Source organism: Pimephales promelas, chromosome 12 (assembly GCF_988280905.1).
Source record: "Pimephales promelas chromosome 12, fPimPro1.hap1.1, whole genome shotgun sequence".
In the NCBI taxonomy this organism is placed as follows: Eukaryota; Metazoa; Chordata; class Actinopteri; order Cypriniformes; family Leuciscidae; genus Pimephales; species Pimephales promelas.
The window spans coordinates 18,905,541-18,929,305 of record NC_142780.1 but is presented as its reverse complement, the minus strand read 5'-3'; the positions used below and the strand labels follow the sequence as shown (position 1 = coordinate 18,929,305).

Sequence of the window (23,765 nt, the reverse complement as noted above, 5' to 3'; positions counted from 1 at the left end):
GTACTAGCAAGACTGATGTAACAACTTATAAACAGCCTAAGACACATGATCGTGTAATGACTGATACCCTATATATCAAAGAAATTGTCAAGTGAGTACATTCTTGTTGGCAGGTTTTTTCCCCCATTATTCTGGATGAGCTAGCATAACATTAGCTAGCATCAGGTTTGGGTGAACTGTTCATGAAGGACAGTATAGCTTGAAATTTATTTATTTATTTTTTTTAGCTTTGGGTCACAGTGCATTTAGTTTGTGCTTTGAGGATATTTTGGAAATAATGTAACAAATGATCATGATATCCAATAGGTACCAGTAAAGGCATTTGAGGTCTTTTAATGTTCTTGATCCATCTCGGGTGAAGCCAGTTTAACAGTCTTTACTTCTTTGCTGGCCAATCTGTGAGTAAACTATCAAATTAGTACGACCAATATGTGGCCATGTAAATGATGAGGCAAGACATTTTCGGTTAACATGAACAAAAAGGTCAAAGGTGAGAGGGTTAAACAGATTCCATGAGCAGCTCATCCACGTCAGACGACTCCATCTCACGAAAGGCTGCATGAGACCCGATAACAGCAAGTGTAGCACCTAAATAAAAAGAGTCAGAGTTTCAGAAAGACTGTTTGGGGAAAAACACAGAAGTGCAATGAGATGAAGGTAAAAAAAAAAAAAAAACTCACCTAGTACCCAGAACACAGCAGATCCTGCCCCTGCGAGCCAGAACACAGGGAAGGAAACCCCTCCTGCTAAACCTAACTGGTGTCCCTGAGTCATTTCACGACCTGAGAGAAAGAAATGAGAGTTTACTCATTAGATCAATAGAGCACTTGCATCATAACATCAAATATTCAGCCCTTAAACTCTAGCACTATAAGCAAACAAATCAAATGACGCAATTCAGGTTACATTAATTCAGATACACTTAAAAATGACATTTTCATTTCAAAATGCATTCTGTTCACACTAGTTTTTTCAAGCCTTTTTCAAAATTTTCTTGTCCACACTAAAATGTCTGAAATGCTTAAAGGGATAGTTCACTTTGAAATAAATTTTAGTTTCAATTTTGATATTTTTAGGTAAACCGTTCTTGTCTGTCAGTCATATAATGGAAGTCTATGGTCACCACCTCAAAGATCATGCACAGAGACGTCCAAATTAAACATGATTTAATGACTCGTAAATGCAAGTACACATTGATGGCCTAAGACACGAAACAAGCAGTTTGTGTGAGAAAACGAACAGTATTGATATTGTTTTTACCTCTTGTTCCAACTTCCACAAAGCGCCCGTGCCCTCAGATCAGTTGTAAGTGGCTGTGGTTACAAGAGGTAAAAACGATATAAATACTGTTCGTTTTCTCACACAAACCGCTCGTTTCGTGTCTTAATAGGCCATCAATGTGTACTTACATTTACGAGTCATTAAATCATGTTTGATTTGGACTTCTCTGTGCATGCTCTTTGAGGTGGTGACCATAGAAACTACTGCGGAAACAAAGACACCTACATCTTGGATGCCCTTGAGGTAAGCTAAAACATACCAAAAATTAATTTCAAAGTGAACCATCCCTTTAAATCATCTTACTGCATATGCGTGAAAAACTTAAGTCATAAAAGCACGGTCATATTAACATTATTGTTCTGGCACGTTTTCGAACATCTTCGTTTTCACAGTCCCCACAACAACACGAAAACTGTATTTTCAAATTTATCCACTTGGGAGAGAATCTTCTAAAAACTCTCAATGGACAGGACAAAAAAAAAGCATTTTCAAATGTATCTGGATTTATGTAGTCGGCGCATCCTAATATAGCCTTATATGCTACAAAACACTCTCTTACCAAAAACAACCAGCTTCTTTTCCAGTGTTTTCAAGTGGATTATATAGAAGGCACCAGCAAACACTCCCAAAGCAATGAAGAGCATTGGGGAACTGATACTGAAGGAGAAAAGCACAAAGAAACCAGGTAATCAGCAATTTATTTAAACACCTTAAAGCTTCCTGTGAATGTTTATTCTGCTAAATGCCTTCTAGAATGTGGACTTTCCGGGAAACTTAAACACACACACACACCCATGTCGTGTACATAAGAGCAGAGGCTTGTTAAGCGTCTTTATTTCCATTACAGTGGAGCCTTTTATGTCACTTGAAGAAGTTGCATACAAATAAAATCACGTTGTATGAAATATGACCTCGTTTGTACGCAAAATTCAAGATGATTTCAGCAAGCAGTTCCTTACATGCAGTAGAGGATGAGTCCCAGGAAGATGAAGGTGTAGTTGCTGTGATAGGTGTTCAGGTTCTTCACCACACGCTGACACAGCTCCCCAAAATTCCGAGGTTTGGAGAACTTGCGCTGGTCTACAAAGCTGGCCCATGGACGGATGGACTTCCGTCTGCGGTCAACCCAATCCTTAATTACACTACCAGACAGACCTTTGGGCAGCCAAAGCCTGATAACCCAGACAGACAGGAAAATAGAATTACCAGCGTAATAATATAATATAATAATAAAAAAAAAATCATAATAACACAGACAAGGCTAATAACAACTCATAAAATATCACATTTGACCATGTGCAATTTAATTCATATAATGACAAACAAGAAAGGAAATTTCTGATTGTATATTTAAATGGTGATAGACTTACCTCCCCACTACTCCTGTCCCAGGAAGCTGTTCTGCCTCACTGCTAAAGGGGTCACTTGCTTTTCCATCCATATTAACGTGTCTAATAACACACAGATCTTAATGAACACCCTAACAGGATTACTACTTTAACTTTTAACTTTAACAATTACTAGCTACTAATTACAGTTTCAACAGTGTAACTAGATTATTGTACTAATAATTACTCTCTCTAAAAAGAATTGCATTTCTAATACTTAACTTAAATTACTTTCAAAATTCCATATCAACCTCAATCAGTTGAACAATACAAGGATCAAGGGTGTAAATGTAAATTAAACTGAAATGAAAAATTTTCAAATAAAAATTAACAAAACTGTAAAAATTTCTTGAACTGACTAAAGTATTTAAATGGAGATAAGTTTACATTATAACATACGTTTTAACATTAGATGTAACATTTTGATGTTAAATCCACTATTGTTTTATACAGTATTATTAAACTATAAAACAATTGGATTTAACATCAAAATAACAGACTATACAGAACAACATTTAACATAGACTTGAGTCTATATCCTGACATAAGAAGTAACTGTAATTAAATTACAAAAAAAAAAGAGTAATCATTTTCTTTACTTTTTTAAGGGAAAGGTAATTAAATTAGTCATTAGTTACACTGAACACTGACTATATGGCAGTACACCATAAAGGTGCTCTTAGATGTACCTTTTTTTTTCAAGATGCATTTCAATAAATAGTAAAATTACAGAAAATTGAATAATCCTTACATATTATTCATATTATGAATTAAGAATTTTAAACGAGTATTGAGTATAGCTTAATAAAACATTTTGTATAAATCTTAATGGAACAAGGTAATGGATGGCCCATTTAGTTTATGTGATTCGTATTAATAAATCAAAAAAAAAATGTATAGAGGACACTCTGGGACTCTTCTCCAATGAGGGGTCCATCACTTTGATCATTAAAAATATTTTCAGCATATTTGCCATATTGTAGTTATTATAGTATCGTAGTATTACATTACTGTAGTCATTAAAGGTGCAGGTCCTAATTCATATCAAGGGGGGGAAAGTATAGCGCAAACACATTAAGAAAGAGGCACACAAAATATATATTTGCAAAACAAACTATAATGCTTGATGAGAACTTAAAAAAAGTATCCATTCTACAAAAAAAAAAAAAAAAAAAACACTTCCCATTAAAGCAGCAAGTTATAAATATCTTAAATTACATTGTGAGCTAATGGAAAATCGATGTCACTAATGGGCTGGTACAGAAACTGCGTCCACAACGAGAAAGAATCAGGATGAACAAGTTTGTTTAGCTTCTCTGCATTATGTCAGATTTGTCCAAAACATATGAAATTATGACATTTATACCATTTAACAACATGATATTTTTGACGGGTTGGTACAAAAACACTCTCCTAAGTTTGTTAATCAAATCAGTAACGGAAACTAACAAGCGCTCTATTAAATAATGCTGATTTACTCTCATCTATGAAAAATGTACGTTACTAAAATTGAGCTTTGAGATGCGACAGTGAATTTAGATATTGCTAAAAAAAAAAAGAGTGCACTGGGAGGCAAATAAATCATAAAACAAAATACATACTCACAGTACTTTGTGTAGATGTGTATTCAATGTTGATGAACTGCGGATATGATGTGGTTATCTTGCAACAATGACGTTTACGATCTTCTTCTGTAGATGTAAACACGAGTCGAACTGATGACTGCCACCTAGTGACATGGAGGCCAGCTATATGATATATTATATATTACAAATTATGAGGCCAGCTAGGAAGGCTATAGTTTAATAAACCAGACAGTTGAAGGAACCCTTTAATTTTCATACAGTAGGAAAAAATACTAGTCACTGGGTACAATTTCTTCTTTTGAATTCAACAGAAGAAAGCAACTCATTGTTTTGGAACAACTTGGGGGTGAGTAAATTATGACAGAATTGAAGAATTTGGGAGAACTATTTCAATAGATGTTTTAAAATGTATGAATGAAGTTATGTTACACAATAAACGTATATATTGCTGAAACGTTTCTGCACGTCTTACAACTAACGTTACCAGCTACCACAAGGACGTGCTTGACAAATTAGACAACCTCCTTATGAAGTAATTGTCCGCAGCCTACGTTTTTAATAAAATAAAATAATAATTCTAGTCTATGAATGGTTGTGTGTAATTTCTATTCGAAAAGTATGAGTAAAGTAATTCACAGAAATGACTTTGCTAAAAAAATAAATAAATAAATAAAAGAGGGAACCAATGGACTGTTACTGAAGCTTCATTTCGACTCTCTTTCTTTGTGTTTCTAATTTTCCCTTCCCAATATGGCGACATTCTGCGCACGATAGCTCATTAACGTGACACGTGAAGGGTTTGTTGACTTAAAGCCTCGATCTACAAAACATATGCGAGCGATTTTCCTCCAAATACACATTTGAAGATCTGCGACTGTGAGGAATCAGTCCACTAAACTAGCTGACGCTCGAGTGTTGTTTTTACAGTTAAGTGGGTGGTGTTTGAAGGGTTTGCTCAAGAGTATAATCAATCCAGATACATAGTTTGGTACAGGTAAGATTTTTTTCCGACCTAAAATATGCGTGTTTTATTCATGCAGCAAAACATGAACAAAACAAACCGATAGAGAAAACCTTGTTGTTAAAAAAACACACGCAATTCCTTCCGGACACTGCTAACACGACGATGTTGATAACAAGTGCACTTAAATGTGGCTGTGTGTAGTATGTAACATGTTTCTTGTGCACGCGTGTGTGTTTTGTTTAATTTTACATCGAGTGTTTTTGGTGCAGTGTGATGTCAGGTCAAGGAAAAATCTGGTAACGTTAGAGGCGGAAGTCAGTTAGCTGCAGGAATGTCAGCTGACGCAGCAAACACAAACAATTGAACGTTGTCTCAATCATTTTATTCGTTTATAGAATTGAACAGTGTTTTGTAAATTTAGTAGTTAAACATAACTGAACGTCTTTTTTTCACTTCGGCTTTAGGTCTTCTGTTCTCTTATCTCAAACGTGACGTTACATAAGAAGAACACGTGACGCTGTACGGGAGGAACGTTTGACAGCGGTTGGAAACGGCTGAGGGACGGACGGACTGAGGGTGGGTCACCACAGAAACGCTGTTCGAAACAAAATAACAGCGCTGTTTCCACGACGAACGTGTAAATAACTTTCAATGTTGTTTTTGTACCAATTGGAGACACAATAATTGTATTTGAATGGTTTATAGAACTGTTATTTTAATCCAAAATCGACCCTGAAAGCTAGCTCTTTTAGGCTAACATAGGTGCTATTTAGCGAGATTTTAACCGTGTTTAACCGCACACTGTTCTTTTGTAATTTTGAAATCCGGCCTATTTGCGTTTTTTTTAACCTTTAGCTACTTATATAATAACCCACTTTTGATATTCTTGTGTTCTTCTTGACCAGGCACACTAAGACATTTCTCATGGCTTCAGCACAATGCACAAGATATTCCCTGTACTGGGAGGAAACTGAGTGCATGAACTATTATGGGATGCTGTCCCTCCATGAGATCTTTGAAATAGTGGGCTCCCAACTCACAGAGAGTGATGTCGAGGTTTTGTCCTTTCTCCTTGATGAAACCTATCCTGGAAAGCATCCACTCGATCCAGATGGATGGACTGAAGATTTACCTCCAGGGCCTGATGGATCTCCACAGGGTAATTCTCCATGTCCCCGGCTTCTGAATACATGGCGAAAAATACAGCCACAGAATGAGCCATGCCCCATCGCCTGTCGCCACCGACCCAAGAGTGGCGTTGAACTGCTGTTGGAGTTGGAGAGGCGAGGGTACTTGAGCGAGGGAAACCTCAGACCTCTATTGCAGTTGCTGCGGATTCTGACACGGCATGATGTTTTGCCCTTTGTGTCACAAAAGAAGAGAAGAACAGGTGAGTATCAGGTTTAAAACTACATCATACTGTAGTAGTAAAACAGTAATGTTTATGGTCTGATACTGATATGTAAGCTGTGCTGTTAGTGTCTCCAGAGCGAGAGAAGATAGACTACCCAGAGGTGGACAAACAAATCAGCCCAAACACAGATGGACCATCCTTTGAAAACACACAAGACCACCAGTGGAGAGCAGGTGAGCAGAAAATACAGCTAAAGCTCAGCACATTAATTTATTAAAGTTTGTTAAAAGATTTGTCTCTGTTTTTCAGCTTTTTTTGCTAGTCTAATATAATATATATAATAAAACATCTGTTGCTGGCAAGTTGATTAAGTTTAATCGAGTTAAAAGGCTTATTTTCCCCACTCTTTAGCCAAATTAAAACATTAACATATAATATTTGATCATTGTCATTTATAATATGCCTCAGTATACAGGGCTCCAGACTAACTTTCTTCACTAGGAGCACAGTGGCCCCCAACTGAAAATTTTAGGGGCACAACCAGAAAATTTAGGAGCACACACCGTAAATCAACACACTAATCAAATATTAACGTTTCTACCATTTCAGTTTCTACTAATGAATACTTTGATAATAGATGCAGAAATGACAATGCCTTTGCGCTCTGATTTAACGTTACAACCTCTTGTATTCTAAAAGCAACCGGCAGTGGCGTTGCTTGTAATTCTTTTTTTTCCTCTTTATTTACAAGCTTTTATATTTTGAAGCTATATTAGTTTATATAGCCTATTTAAAATTCTTAACATGTTTAAAATTCTTAAAATTATTTTCTATTTAAAATTCTTAACATTTAAACCATATTTCACGCACGGCAGAGAGATCTAGCATGTATGCCTCATGAAGCGCATGTAAGACAGAGAAAAAGCGCAGCCAATAGAAACTTTTTGGTGTCCAAAAAGTTTTGAAAACTGGCTTAACGGCACGCATTCCGCGTCCTGTCTGAAAGCACCAGATATAGCTAGACCTGAAACACGCTTGTTGTGAGCCGGCCAAACAGTTGGTTAACGTTACGTTTTAAGTGGATGACGGGCGCGAGACGCCGAAAATGGATGTCTATAAGATTCTGAATTATAAAAAGTTTACTTTTAAAAAGTTGCCAAATGGTCCCATTGACAAGACCAAAGTGATCTGTGTTTTGTCATTGTGAACTGAGCTATCATCATCGCAGCACATCCAGTCTGAAATACCACTTGACGGCCAAGCACACACACACACAGCTGATGCGAATTCTCCGCCCCCTCGTCAATATTAGGACATCGTCAGTATTTCTTTCACCCTTTTATTGATGGACAATGTTATGTTGTGCGAGAGATTATTTGCTCCAAATGAGAATGTTTTAGTGTGAAATTGCACACAGTATTTTCAATGTTGTTTTCAATAAGAAAAACATTTGCACAAAGCAAGCTGATCCACTTTTTTCATGTTGATATTAAGAGCATTAAAATGAGAAAATATAATGGCACAAAAAGAAATAAAAAAGATAATGTGTGATTAATCACAAGTTAACTATGACATTAATGTGATTAATCACGATTAAATATTTTAATCGTTTGACAGCACTAGTATTTATTTTATCTCATGTCTCTATACCGGACTGTCTGATATCCATATTTAGCGCCACATATGTCATAAAATATAGTAACTGTTTCTCTGACTTAAAATACGACTGTATTGGGACTGTCACTGGAGAGAGTGCTAATGCTCCTCAGCTTATAATTTTAATGGAACGTTTTTGTAGAAAGGATCGTTCTTTCTAAATGTGATGTAAACATACTGTACTTTGACTACACAGAAACAGACGTGAAGGATGTTTGTCTACTTTCATTTGTGACAGAAAGATAACAGAAAATACCACTTTATTTATGTTTGACTAATGTGCAATCTTGACCCAAATTAATTCACTATCAATGTATCACTTATTATTGTAAAACATTGATGCTTGTTTTTTCATCTTGTTTGTTCCCAGTGATTTCTTTCTGATTAGTTTTCTGATAAAACCTTTTGCCACTTGACAAAATCCATTTGTTGGTGAAATGATGGTTTGTGTGACATTGTTCCAGAGAAGCATGCGACTGGCGAGTTTTACACTTGTACACTTTACACACTGTACGATTTGGCCATCTGAGACAAATTTTGCAAATCCTAAAAGAATCCTCTGATCTTAGGCTAAAATCTGAAGTCTTTGATCGTTAGTTTGAAATTAAGGGAGTCATGATTTCGATTTTAAATCAAAATCGATCGAAATTAATTCACAATCTTGAACTTGGAATTAAAAAATGGAATCATCAATGCTGCCACGCCCCCATGTCACGTCCGTTCGGCTTGCCAAGCGGAAAAAACGCGTGTTGAAGTGCTGCGAGTCCATGGTCAAAGTCATAGGCAGCGCAGTGTCTCTCTGTGCATCGCAAAAGGCCATGTTTACAGTTTGTTTAATATAAAGCAGGAGATTACCAGATACAGTATTTTGCTCGTGCCCTGTGGGTGTTGTAGCCTAGGCAACTGTACGTGCCGTTTGAACTGAGGCGCTACTGTGATATGTCACATTTAAAAGCGCCAAAACGTTCCATATCAAGAGTAAACTTCTCTATCTAGTCTGTCGGTGTCAGTGTCATCTTTTTCCGCGATTTTTCTCTGCATCCAATCAGTAGTTAAGAGCCTAAACTTGCTTATAGTAATACAAAAAAATACAGCACAGAATAATGTCTAATTTAGTGTGAGATTACTTTGTTGAGCGTGAGATTGCCAGATGCGTGACAGTTGGCAACCCTGAATATAACGTGTTCATGTTTCGCGTGTAAAGAAAAACCCAGTATTTTTCACACAATTTACTTATCTGTGTACCTTTGTTTTCACTGTCCAAAAAACGGGCCGAGGACTTCCTTGCTCTATGAAGTCCCTCCTTCAGAAATGCGTAACAAGTTCTGGTTGTGCCAGCGGTTCCTGTGTTGTGATTCGACAGCAGCTTATCGCGCATTGCCCGAAAAGGTCACGGCTCTTACCATAAATTGAAGATGCATGCGCTGATTGTTATTGTAAAAATGTCAAATATATTACCATATCAATTTGAGCCTGAATCAGACCCGAAGAACATAGATGAAGTCTATTGTCTATTACTACCTTAGTTACACATGTGCATGAGTTTTGATTAGTTATACATGTTTCATAAATGTAAATGTGAACTGTGACGAAATGAAAACATCCTCTGCAAAGAAATACAAAAAGTACTGTAACACCTCCTAATTAAATCATTTTTTGTTGTGTACAGTTCTTTATAACAACTTTATATAAATGTACTTCATTTTTACCATGAATCTACCCTTACAAGCTGCCATGTTGTGAAAAAGAAATGTTGCCATGCATTACAATAATTTATTTATTAAAAGTTGATTGTTGCGTGACTGCACATTAAATTAGTACTGCCTCAAATCAATGTATAGGTTTGTCGACGAATGATGCAGATTGCAGACCCTCCTAAATCCAAATCCCTCCAAGACCGTTCCCCCTTTGTTGTGTATTCCTGTGGGCGGAGATTAGTCAAAAAAACAGGTATACTTGCGTCATTAAAAACGGAAGTAGAGGGATGTAGTCCAAACCAGACATTCGCTGTAGGTTTTGAAAGGGGACTTTAGTTAAATAAAATATCTTTCTTGCTATGCATTAAACTGAGCTTTATAAATGTACAGGTATTATTTATGCTCTAACAACAACATTACACACTAACTAAAGTTTGAAAAATAGAATTGCGATGAACGGGACCTTTAAAGAACCCCCCCACCTCCTACACGTTTCAAAAACGTGCAATCACTGCAATGAAAAGCACCTACAATAGTTTCACTTTGTAATGTCATTATTTCACATAACGGTATGAAAGAGAAATGATACAGAATTTAACTTTTCATTTAAATAAACAAAACAGCTCAGCTTCTTGTTTGTTTTTTCACCAGAACACGCACAGCAGTGTGTGGCAAGTTCACAAAAGCAGCTTGAGATTTGGTCCGCTGAAGAAGTGCTTTTCTACGTCGAGCAACTTCTATGTTGTGCTTGTTCCAGCAGTGACAAGTAAACGATCTGAAGAGAAATGATTCAGTGTAACTGCACTTCGATGCCGCTTTAGGCCTGGTTCACATAGCGCCTAAAAATGCGTAAAAAACACTAGGCGTGCCACCATTCTCCTTTCCAAAGCGCAGGAGAACAATTATGTCACAGAATGTTACATTTACCTAAGGAATGCCATTTAATGACCAGCATGTTAGTTGGCTAGAACAAATAGCTGAGTATTTTGCTAAATATGTGCACTATTACCTAAGTATTATATTTTTACTTGTCATTATATAATTGCTATTATAATGAAAACTGCATTATATTTAATTTCTCTCTGTATGTTTACAGTATTATGTGAGATATATTTTTTGCATGCTATCTACTGTAGCCTATCTAATATTTATATTGAATCAATATTGAAATCAAATCCAAGAATTTGATTGAAATCGTGAAAATTAGGTTAAGCAATAATACAAACAGTAGCCTACCAGTCATTGTACATGTAAACATTGCAACATGTTGTCACTAAACTTAATAAAAACTTCTTTCAAAACGTATAAAATTGTTTACTAAATGTATTGACAATCTTTGTGTTTTTAGATACCCCCAATTCATCCGCTTCTCTTGTGCAATTAAAATATTGTGATAATACCGTGATAAAAGCTCAATCAATTAATCGCAGCATGACAGTTTGATACCGGCACATGCCTAGGGAAGCACTATGAAGCTTCTGGCCCGACTGGTTTTGGGCTCTGTCTGTGCTACAGGTCCAAGGCTACCCAGCCCTAGTTATCATGTGTATTAATCTGTTGTCATACCTGTGTCAGGGGCAGGCTCTTCTCTGACAACAACCACCACTGTCCGACGGAAGCGAGGTAGAGGTCCCCACTGGAGAAAAAAATCTGCGGGAAAGCCTGTAATCCAGCTTCAACCAACTCCCAACAAAGTGACCTGTGGTAAGAGACTTTTTACATCTCTCTTACCAGCATTCTTTGAATATATGAAATGAATCTCTTTGCCTTTTCATTTCTATCTCCTTTTGTTTGATTTTACAGTATCTGTAAAATGCTTTAGAGCTGATCATTTCTGTGTGCACCTCAACAGTTTATAATTAATCAATTCATTAGTGCCTGAACCTCTAATGCTGTCAGAATGAAAGCGTCACACAATAGGTTAAACGTCTCCTCCTCATGTCCTCTCCATTCATCCCTTTATGAATTCCCTGCACACTGCACTATTATCACTTTGAGTTTCATTCTGACTGAGCTCAAAGGGTGCTCACACCAAAGCCTCTTTATGCTTTTGCTAGATGGGAGCTGTCCTGCCATCAGGGCATTGCTAAAATCTCTTCAGAACAGAGCACACGAGACTCACTGAATGGCAATAATGGCACAGTAGGTAAGGAATACCAAACTATTTGTTAGGAAAGAAGGCATTGTGTGAGGCATTTATATTCTGCAAGGACTGTTTTTCTGGGACATTCAAGTCTCAAAATACCAATGGCCCCAACTTAGCTCATGCTCCAATTTGCTGTAAAGCAGTAAAAACCGAACAAGTTTTCCTGTATAATGCCCTTGTGGGAGCTGAATGTCTCATGATGACGTTTAATAGAGATACTCATGTCAATAGCAATTTTGCAGTAATTTATTGTTTACTATAATAGGTATTTTTTTTCTTCGTAACGGTACAGATACATATCCTATAATCATTGTATCTGCATGATTTTGCCTCCTTTCAACACTCTTTGGCTTCACAGTGCATCTTCTGGTGTTACTAAAATATAAATATATGTTGCTTATTTTCGACAGAAATCATATTTTCACCATCTTTAAATGTGTGAATACTTTCTAAATAAATTTGATGCATGAACCTCACACTTTCCAAACGTAAATTGGGAACTCTATTAAAAACTCAATAGATTATTATTTCATCTATTGTGATAATTGAGTTTAAAAGGATAAAAGTATAAAAATGTGGATGAGTTGTTATGTTACATTTACTCAAATATCCTAATTCATGCATAAGGGTGCCATCTTGGTTTTTCAAACGTGTGTGAGTCAGGCTCTAGACACGTTCTTTGTCTGCCTCATTGCACCAAGATGAGCAGTACTGGTCAGTTTCACTCTATTGTTACAGATGCTTATTGACCCTTTATATTTGCCTGTACAAAGACTGCATGGCTCTGGTAACCTTCCTCATTGCGTGTGCTGCAGGGGGTTCTTAAACCCTCAATTGAACCTGCTTATGTCCTTGCTTATTCATGTCTTCTGCTCAAAGCATTTAGCCTTTGCTAAAGGCAACAAGCAAATCCAAAGTTGTAATGTTTTTGATTATAGTCTGTTATGCACTTAGCATCCTAGTAGCAGTTGCTCTTATCAATCAAAAGTAATATAGTAGAGGTATGCGTGGGATTGATTTTTCCAAAAAATGCGTTTAATTTTATCACGCTCCCATCTGAAACGTTCTTGCTTTGTCCCGTTCCCGCCCGCAAAAGCCCGTAGGATTTTTCAGTCCCGGTCTGGTTAGATTCTGTCTCGTCTTTGCGACTTTCCACAAGCACGACTCTCCAGATCTCCAGTTACAGACTTCTAGATGATGTTATTATTAGATAATTATATTTTGCGGAGGCCCACGAGTCATTTATTTCTCCTGCTTCCCGCACACATATCAGTATCTTCCTTTCCGCATCCGTATTCGGCAATTGAAAACTTGAGAATTGCAGACCTCTATAAAACAATAATTTGGTGCAGCACAAGATTGCTTAGCAGTTAACATATTCATTAAAGAATCAAAATTACAAAAAAAGGTGTAAACACCCTAATTGGGCTCAGGTGACGGACAACAAAGTAACAATAAAGGAAAAAAAAGAAGCATGAAGTCCACACACAGAAAATAGCAGCTCCAACAAATTTTATTGATCACGTTTTGACCATCAGGTCTTCATCCTTCAACCCTTCATTGTGCCTGAGGAAGAACTGATGGTCGAAACATTGCGCGATCAATACGATTTGTTGGCACTGCTATTTTTTTTTTTTTTTGTGTGTGTGTGTGTGTGTGTGTGTGCGGATTTCATGCTTCTTTTTAAACATTTCTTTCTCAGAAAAAAGATTGTATAATTATGATTTGGTTACTGATTGCATTTTTATACCCAATAGACCTTATTCAGGGTGGTGTCATATATAACTTTTGACAGGAATGAAAACGAGGCTGCAATGGGGAGAAGTACAGTGCGTACGATGCATTCTACTGTTGTTTAACAACATAACATTGTTTCAGGTGATGAAACATCATTCGGGAAAAAATAAACCCTAGGTAAACAAACGAATAACAGCTTTAAAAGTTTAGTGGTCAATCTTACATGATCTAGGACCTATAGAGTGTGTGCCATTGTAACGACTGTAACTCTCACAGCCTTGTTTTCATCCGCCTCAAATTCAGTTTGGTGTCTAACCTGACTAAGGTCTATTGTAGTTGTGATCATTTGTGTGCACAAGACAATGTTTCAATTATGCTTTAGACTTGCTTCAACCCCCCTGCTTCCTTCATGGTTCGATTTTTCAGACAGAAAAGTACACTTACATTCTTTGCTTTTGTTTCTATCACATTTTTCACCAACTTCTCTATCCCTTTTTCTCTTTCCTTTGGATAAGCAGTTTTCCGTGTGAATAACTCCTGTGGTGTGCCTGAATGAAATGTCTTTAAAGAGATCATTGAATATTGGGCCTTTGAGACTGAGCTGCATCGCCTGTATTTCCTGGTGTCTCTTATCCAGTAAAACACTGATTATTGTCATTCCACTTCTTATTTAAAGCATCGATCCTCTCCCCTCTGTAACTGAGCTTTGATGCAGCAAAAGCTAATCTACTTTCTGCACTGGCCTTTTGTTAGTGAGGTGAGAATCCTTTGTGCCCTTCCTTACCTTACCTCTCCCTTAAACATTAGCTTGCACTGTATAGTGAGCTCTTTTGACCCATAAAATGTTCATGAACTAACCTTCAATCTCAAATGGTTACATTTCAATTTGAATGCCCTCTGTTGACTATGAGATCCACACTGGAGATGCTTGTTATTCAGATTCTCAGACAACAAGTTCTGTTATGCCATGAATGACCTTTGAACTTTCACCTTTGTTTTACTCCTGAACTAGCTGAACATGCTGTTTGCTGTGTTGACTCCACATTTGATCTTGGCAGGTTGACTCAAGAATGAGTAGAAAAGCAGGAGAATGGATAGTGAAAGAGACAGAGCTCACAACAAAAACAAGTGTGTGCTGTCCGCTCTGTCTGATCATACACAGTCGAGACATGTGTGTGCTTTAACTCACGCGCCTGGTCCATGTCCTAAGGTAAAGAACCCCCTTCCTAACTCGCATAGGAGGAGGGGTGAATCTAATACTCTTGTGTTCAAATGTCAGTTTTCAGTTGTTACTGTCCACTTCCCCAGTTACATGTGCTAAACGATGATCTAGATTTGGGAAAAAATAGGAACAAAATCCTCTCTGGAGGGGTTGTTGGCCTCAGTGTTTCACAGAACTGACTCAAAGAATTCATGAAAAATTCCTTGGAAATTTCTGGGAGTCCATTTTAATTTGTCTATATTACACCAACATTACAAGACATGAAGTTACTCTGTTTTCAGTGTAATCTATGTTCAAAAACAAGCCATTCTACAGTCGTTGGCCAAACTCAGAGGCAAAGCTCGGTTTTGCGACGTTTTGTCCTCAAAAAACTCCTCTGTGATCCTTTGTTGGAGCAGTTCTGAAGAAAATGACCCAACAGTTCTTGTTTAGACCCATACCAGTGTTTTATATGTGTTTTCAGCATTGAAACTTAAATATTTAAAAACTTTTAAGTAAACTTAACAGGTTATCTTAAATTATTAAATCGAATTTTCCCAGTGTTTTGATTTTGTAGAATTGAAGTAGACACTGGTTGTAAAGTTAGTAAAATGGTAGCCTGATAAGCTCATTCTAGACCTAGGAGGTTTGAACCTGCTGTCTCCATATGAATTAGAAATTGTTGCTTTCTCGCACACAAACAAGAAATTATGTATGTGAACTTTGCCTGATTGACCAAAAAATGAGACATAGCAAAACTATTGCAACAACGTTCATCCAAAACTGCTTGTTTCTCTCTCTCTCTCTCTTCCTCTCCTTTCTCTATGTCCACAGTTGAAAAACAGACTGACACAAGTGTCAGGAACAAAAACAAGTTGGCCATCCTCACATACTAAGAGAGGGAGAGAATGAAAGAAAAAAAAAAAGTCAAAAGAAAAGCTTGACCCTGACTTATGTGTGCAGTCGGTCAGCCGTTTCTCTCCCTCCTTCTTGGTTTGTTGTTCAGCAGAAAAGAGGGATCGAAATAAGTGTGGAAGCTCTTCGCATGGAGCAACACCCCATAAAATGATGCACTTTTATTTTTTATTTTTGGAAAAATAGTTAGTTATTGTTTGTTTATTTTGAAGTAATTTACAATATATTTACAAAATATCGAAATATTTGTGAATTCATGTTATTTATTTATTACTATTTTTTTGTCCTGGGATGCACAAAAATCATAATGCCTACAGTGGACGCATTACATATATGAACAAAAACACATCCACTGTGCTGCTGCTTATTGATTCCTTCTGTGTACTGAAGCTGAGAGCAGAGAAAAACCATTGTCCTGTATTAGTGTATGTGACGAGCTCTGATAATGTTTGTTTAATGGAACTAAAAGTGCTCTGTAAATGTGTGCTGTGTTTAAAAAGAACGTTAAATAAGTTTTGTGTTTCGAGTCTGCTTTCCAACCTGCATTACAAATTATTTTTGGGAGCATTCTGGAGAGGGGGGGACCACCATGATCTTTTAAACTTGACACACATTATGTAATGTTGTTCCTGTAGCCACAAAATTTACATTTAAATTTACATCCTTGTTTTAAAGGGGTCATGACATGGATTTTTTTATTTTATTTTAATATGTTCTTTGAAGTTTACTTATGTCAGTTAAGTTTTTTGCACAAAAAACAAGCAAACATTTATTTTCTATGTTCATTCTGACCCTTTGTCTGAAATGATCAGTTTCTAAGGGGCAACTCCTTTTAAGGCGTGTCATTAAAGGCCACTGTTCTGATTGGCTAACGTAATTGCATAGGAAATAGTATCAACACCCTTTCACTGTTGCAAGTGTTTTGAAACCATTATCTATATAAAACAGTCATTCACTGACAAAGCGTTATGAAATAATTTACTTACAAGCAGCTGCTGTCACACCCAATACATTCTGCTTCAGTTTCTTTTTGAACTCTCCAATACACTGTCTTTTTAACAAACATTTAATCCTCTGACACGATCCGGGACACCATTAAAATAAATGCTCTAGACGCAAACGAGCAACTGGATGCGTCAAAGCAAACGTTCTTTCACTCTTCTATTTGTCCTGTTGTCGACAGACTCAAGCGCGTGGAGTATGTCAGAAACTGAATGCACATCTGTACACTGTATCCAGTGTAGAGAGATGATGTATAAATATTCGCTGATGTCTTGCTTTGATGGCAGTCATGCAAATATATTGTGACGTCAGATCACGCGATATCGAAACGAGTCATTTTTGGCGCTTGAAATTAATGCTTTATTTATAATGATGAGGATGTTTTAAGTTACGAAACTGGCAGGATGTTGTAATGGTACAAAGACCTTTGATAAAAGATCAAGATAAATTTGCTTTGTCGTGTCAGGACCCCTTTAACATAAAGTACTAGTAGCGTCAGTAATGAATCTAAATTGGTTAGACCTCACGTCATAGAGTAGTTTCCTTGTCAAGTGTTAAGTTTGGATCTGAAATGGGTAATATTTGAACAGTATCATTTAGTAAGGGCCATTGTTTTTTTGTTTTTTATAATGATCAAAAGAAGCTTTATTGGCATGGTAAAATAAAGCATTAAATTGTCAAAGCAGTAGTAGGATAGTATACACACAGAGCTACACTGTCTTTCATATTAATCCTTGTACTTGTCTCACTTGCATTTAAAAATAAATATTGGGTTGCACTTCAAAAGGTGACATAGTTACATTACGCAAATAAGTACTGAGTAATAATAAGTACCTGTAGTAATGTGTAACTAAGTCACTGTAAAATAGTGTTACCAAATCTTGTAATTATACTACTGTTAAAAAATTTGGGGTCGACAAGATTTATTTAAACAGTAATGTGAAATATTACCATTTTAATTAATTAAAAATATAATTTATTATTGTCAAAGCTGGATTACTCCAGTCTTCAGTCACATGATCCTCCAGAAATCGGAAATCTAATATGCTGATTCGGTGCTCAAACATTTCTTATTTTATTATCAATATTGAAAACCGTTGTGCTGATCTTTTTTGCGGCAATGTAAAAGTCTTTAATGCCACTTCAATTTAATGTGTCCTTGCTGAATCAAGTTGTTTGTTTCTTAGAAAAACAAATCTGTCTGACCCCAAACGGTAGTGTAATTATATTTACTAGCTAAGCCCAATACTGTATACTGTACCTGCATTGATTATAGAATTAAGGTAATGCTTGATATTTAGCTCCAGTCAATTTTCATATTTCATATTGACTGTTGCTTTGTAAACGTCCCAACATGCAAAAGGGTGGAGTTTCTGGTGGGGCTTTGGTTGTAGAAAGGTTGGATTTGTGTTGCAGCAATGTTCTGAAGATTGATGGGTCCACTTCCTCCTCTGACCTCTGAGCTAATGACATGAAAGGAAATGACATCACTGCGAAGCTCTGGTTCAGTATGTATACTCCAATCGTATTTTGCCGTCTCTGTTCCCTGTGCTGTTGCATGACATCAGTTCTACCTCCACTGTTTGGTAAAGCCAACCTGCATCATTCTGCCTGTCAATTATGGCCCCAACAGAATTCAAATGCACATATCAAAGTATAAATATCACCAGATCTGTCGAGTGAAACTTTGAATGTGAGCCCATCTCTGGATTTAGCTTGAGGTGCTTTCAGTCCACCTGAACCTCCTGAACGGCCTCAGTTAATGTGCTTTCGTAACTCCCTCACGACCCAATCTCTGCGACCCACGAATATACAAGTACTATGTTCAGTTGACATGTTGGACTTTACCAATGTGTTTCCAAGTCCCTGTGTGCCTGCAAATAATTTGAGTGCCACCTCATGATGAATTGATCTAGATCTCCCCCTCCTAAACTAGCTTACTGGTTTCAAAAGACTACAAGTGAAGAATCTGGGTCAATCGACTCCAAAATCTCAATGTTAAACATTTTGAAGATGATGGCCTCTGTTATCAAGTAGATCTTGGAGCTGATGCCATATCACAAGGAGTTCGAATTTTGTGCATTCTGGTTTAATACACTGTCCGAAACAGTTCAAAATTTTAAAAATGCAAAGGCACTAGCTTAAAGCAAATCTGTGAATCATTGCTAGTTATTTTTATACCAATTTTTTTTTTGTATAAACAAATGAACTGAATATCAAGTTTCATTATGACTGTATTTCTGTCCTCCTTTTGAACCCTCACTAATCTGCTTCATTTCTCGTGTTCTCCCCCTTTTCTCTGCTGCTGTTTTTCTTCTTTGCCCCTTTGCATGCCATCCTTCATCCCACCCTCCTCTCTTTCTCTGTCTCCCATGCTCTTACGCTCTCAGATATCCGACTGCGCGTGCGTGCGGAGTATTCGGAGCATGAGACGGCCCTTCGTGGAGGAGTTTCTTCAGACAAGCAGCAGCCGCTGGAGAGGCAGTTTGAACTGTTCAGCCGAGCGAACCTGCTGCTCCGCGCACGGGATCTGGGCTCTATTGTCTGTGATATCAAGTTCTCAGAACTTGCCAACCTAGATGCTTTTTGGGCAGACTACCTGAGCGGGGCTCTGCTCGAGGCACTGAAAGGGGTCTTCATCACAGACTCTTTGAAAAGGGCAGCGGGACAGGAGGGGGTCCGGCTGCTTGTCAGTGTGGATCAGGATGACTACGAGGAGGGTAGGAAACTGTTGCTTGGCAGCCAGGCACATAATGGGACAAACTGGGACACACAAAGGTGAGTGTGAGTTTGTAGGTTCATTCTAATTTGTGCATTTTTTTTACTCATGTGGTGCAATAATGATCATACATCAGTGCTGACACAGTAGGATTTCCTTATGTAGCCTACACCCTCTCTTGCCTCTCTATATTAACATGTAACCACCAGGGGGTGTTAGAAAGCAGTTTTGTCTTGTCCACTTTCTACCAGGAGAGAAACAGTGTTATTTATTTTAGTATTATCTATATAAGTACTGTAGTATTTATTAATTTTTGGAATTACCTTTTAATTCTAAGATTATTTTTACCTTTTCATTCTAATATTAGTTTTAGTTATTTTGTTATTTGGTTTTATCATTTAATTGTTTTTTTTTTTTTATTAAACATTTTTCAGTTACAGTAATTGCCTAGAGTTTTTCATGAAATATTTATATTTCAGCTATATTTTAATTTAAAAAAAATTATTTGGATAGTTTTAGTAAACATAGTAAACAAATAAAAAAATACTGGTGAAAAAGTTGCTAGATGCTAAATACGTGATTTTAAACCGTCACTCTTCTGAAGCCTATATATATATATATATATATATATATATATTACACTCACCTAAAGGATTATAAGGAACACCATACTAATACTGTGTTTGACCCCCTTTCGCCTTCAGAACTGCCTTAATTCTACGTGGCATTGATTCAACAAGGTGCTGAAAGCATTCTTTAGAAATGTTGGCCCATATTTATAGGATAGCATCTTGCATTTGATCGAGATTTGTGGGATGCACATCCAGGGAACGAAGCTCCCGTTCCACCACATCCCAAAGATGCTCTATTGGGTTGAGATCTGGTGACTGTGGGGGCCATTTTAGTACAGTGAACTCATTGTCATGTTCAAGACACCAATTTGAAATGATTCGAGCTTTGTGACATGGTGCATTATCCTGCTGGAAGTAGCCATCAGAGGATAAGTACATGGTGGCCATAAATGGATGGACATGGTCAGAAACAGTGCTCAGGTAGGCCGTGGCATTTAAACAATGCCCAATTGGCACTAAAGGGCCTAAGTGTGCCAAGAAAACATCACCCACACCATTAGACCACCACCAGCAGCCTGTGCAGTGGTAACAAGGCATGAAAATCCCAGTAACTGAGCAGATTGTGAAATACTCAGTCCGGTCCATCTGGCACCAACAACCATGCCACGCTCAAAATTGCTTAAATCACCTTTCTTTCCCATTCTGACATTCAGTTTAGAGTTAAGGAGATTGTCTTGACCAGGACCACACCCCTAAATGCATGAAAGCAAGTGCCATGTGATTAGTTTATTAATGAGAAATTTAACCGGTGTTCCTAAAAATCCCTTTGATGTGTGTACTTTAGAATATCATGTGTTTTTGTTGTTGTTGTTGTTAATTTTATTTAATTGATTTGGCAAGCATTATTTCTAATATATATTCTAAATGCGTTTTACAGAGAACAAAGATGTGGTCATACTAACATAAAATAGCATTAATTTATTTAGTTAATATTAGTTACTTGACTTTGGGAGCCCTAAAAAAATAAACTAAACTAATTTTTAAACTAATTTCATGGAAAACAAAAACAGTTATTTTATGGTTATTTTACAGTTTAAACACCATACTCTAAGTACCTTTTATGAGTATGGAATGTTTAAAATCGTTAAATAAAGCTATACATTTTTATGAATAAATATGACGCAATAACATCTGCAATCAAAGGCTTTGTTGTCGTGATTTTTTTTAGTTTTTTTTTTTTTTTTTAATTAATTAGTTTGCTTCATAGTCTACTGTATTGGTTTATAAGCTATTCTGCAAGTTCCCATATGTATTAAGTGATGTATTTCACGTTTATTTTCACAGGCCCTAAGAAATGTCATTTTCACATGGGACCTTCAGTTGTGATGGATGAAGATGTTTTGCCTTTTTATTTCATTGCCCATTGAGTGTTGGTGACCCTGCTGAGATGGAGAGCCTATTGGAGGAGACTAGATTCAATTGGGCAGCCGTTTTGTTGGACACAAGAATCATTTTCCTTCAGAAACTCTCTGACATTTCAGAGGTTAGGTTCAGATGTGGGGCTGTGTATCTTCAAGGCAGGTCAGTTTAAACATGGACAAACACACAATACTAAACACAGGAGGGAGGTTCTGCATCTATGAATACCATTTACTCTGCCCCGGGTGGTATAGATTATTTATTTATTTTATTTTGTTCCTAATGTGAGGCGTTCCTTATTCTCTTTCTGTGATAAAAGATAGAAAGAATGGGAATACACAACAAATAATTACTGTAGCTTAAAGGGTTTACAAATCAATCCACAAAAGAATGACAAAAAAACAACAACATTAAAATGTATAATTAACAAAAGAGAAGGATTTTTATTTTTAGCATATCTCCTGTTTTGAAAGGGTTTGAAAGATTAAATGCTAACTTAATTCTTAAGGTTTTGGGCTGATAATGATGCAACAGAAGAGCAAAGTCATACTTCCACCATCGGGCTGGCGGATATGTTGCGTTACCGAATTACTCAGAGTGCTCTGTTGTACTGCGTATAAGAGTCACACAGATGGCCCAGTCAATCAACATTGCCAAAATTTTGAAAGATTAACAAGATGGAGTCGAGATTCATACTAATCGATTGCAACAAAGACTTTCTACAGTGCACCACAGTGAGACTACATTTGTCCCGACAACTCCTGTCTCATGGATTATATGGGCCTTTAGATGCCTTTGTAAATTGCAGATATAAAAATGATAGTTAATTATAATTAGATGGTGACTGCTGATTTGACACCAGCCTTGACACAAACAGACTTACCTCTGGTTCTGTTTCTATAATATGTTGCCCTTTTTGTTATATTTGTACTTTTATGACAAAAAGATAAATGTTCAGTAGTAGTTAGTGGTAATTCATTTTGGAACAGTCCTGTCATTACTGGGAGTGTAAAATTGAACACTTTTGTGTTTTCATGTTTTTGTTTAAACATAATACTTGATATTGTTTTGGAATATGTACATTTAAGTAAATATGATTCTTAATAAAGTACTGTCAGAAAATAGTTGTGTCTGATATTGTGTGATAAAATGTTTAATTTCTGTTTTTAAATTCCTTTTGGGAATGTTAAGGACAAATTCCTCTAAGTATTGCTTAAATTTTCCAGTTCATTTATAGTATTAGTATGAATAACGTTATGCACCTGTGATTTATTATACTTTAGTGCCCATAATCATTGAAACATTGTTTTGTTAAACCATTTAGAGATTAGAGTATATTATTAATATATTACACACAAATATATAGACTATGCAATGTGTACAAACAGTGTATAGTTGTGTTATGTATACATAGTTTAAATTTTTACAATAATTAGAGTGCTATATGCAATAATATTTAGTTATTGTTAAATAGTGATTTCTATGCTTTTGCACCCCCTTGTGGATTTGAGGATCACATGAAAATAACGGGCGCATCCTGTATTTTTTTTATTAGAGGGAGGGGGGCTGCTTGTAGCTGCTTGCTGGACTACCGTATATACCCTGCGTTTAAACACTTTCTGACTCAGATGGTTGGGATTTTGAATAATATTGGACCAACACCAAGCAAAGAGGGTCGAGTGCCCAATGGATCCCAGCTGTGTCTCAAACAGGTTTTTGCTTCAAAACGAACATCTACTAATGGTGATTAATATAAACAGGCCAGGATGCTTTCTTTTGAACTATTAGCATTATTATTGTCACCCTATCCGTTAAGCTATGATCCAAACCTATTTTAGATTGGTACCGGAAAGAAAGAGGATAGGAGTGCCCATTGGGCTGTTCAGTTAGGGCTCTGTCCATGGTGCTGAAGAAATAAGACAGGCATGCCTGTCTGTCTATTGACATAGATTATCTTTCTTTTTAAGGGAGCACAAAAACATTTTTTTTAAGGGAGCATGAAATTTTGAAAATGTTTAATAAGGTTCACACTTATTTGCTTAGAGCGCAGTATTTTGGAGAGGCCTACTTCAAGCCTTCGCCGTGTTTTCTATGCTAATATTAACTTCACCTGTAGATGGCAGCTATA

At 36.7% G+C, this 23,765-nt stretch overlaps 2 protein-coding genes across 5 annotated transcripts; one reads left to right on the top strand and one right to left on the bottom strand.

Annotated features, from left to right (window-relative positions):
* Positions 1 to 213: 213 nt before the first annotated feature.
* rabac1 (Rab acceptor 1 (prenylated)) lies at positions 214 to 4,393 on the bottom strand. Of its 3 annotated transcripts, none has more exons than XM_039680249.2 (6): positions 4,275 to 4,393; positions 2,652 to 2,732; positions 2,241 to 2,453; positions 1,841 to 1,938; positions 681 to 782; positions 214 to 588 (listed from the first exon to the last, which is right to left on the bottom strand). In XM_039680249.2, exons 2-6 carry the CDS (start codon positions 2,720 to 2,722, stop codon positions 500 to 502), a joined length of 573 nt encoding a protein of 190 aa, XP_039536183.1. In that variant the 5' UTR covers positions 2,723 to 2,732; positions 4,275 to 4,393; the 3' UTR covers positions 214 to 499. The 3 variants fall into 3 exon arrangements, with proteins under 3 accessions (XP_039536183.1, XP_039536184.1, XP_088973741.1); XM_039680250.2 differs by having other exon boundaries at positions 4,271 to 4,389; XM_089117615.1 differs by having other exon boundaries at positions 4,280 to 4,331.
* A 701-nt stretch (positions 4,394 to 5,094) lies between these two features.
* On the top strand, positions 5,095 to 22,761 carry dedd2 (death effector domain containing 2). Of its 2 annotated transcripts, none has more exons than XM_039679919.2 (7): positions 5,095 to 5,249; positions 5,684 to 5,795; positions 6,125 to 6,609; positions 6,699 to 6,806; positions 11,502 to 11,630; positions 19,318 to 19,705; positions 21,563 to 22,761. In XM_039679919.2, exons 3-7 carry the CDS (start codon positions 6,144 to 6,146, stop codon positions 21,567 to 21,569), a joined length of 1,098 nt encoding a protein of 365 aa, XP_039535853.2. In that variant the 5' UTR covers positions 5,095 to 5,249; positions 5,684 to 5,795; positions 6,125 to 6,143; the 3' UTR covers positions 21,570 to 22,761. The 2 variants fall into 2 exon arrangements, with proteins under 2 accessions (XP_039535853.2, XP_039535852.2); XM_039679918.2 differs by having other exon boundaries at positions 5,684 to 5,856.
* The last annotated feature ends 1,004 nt before the right edge of the window (positions 22,762 to 23,765 follow it).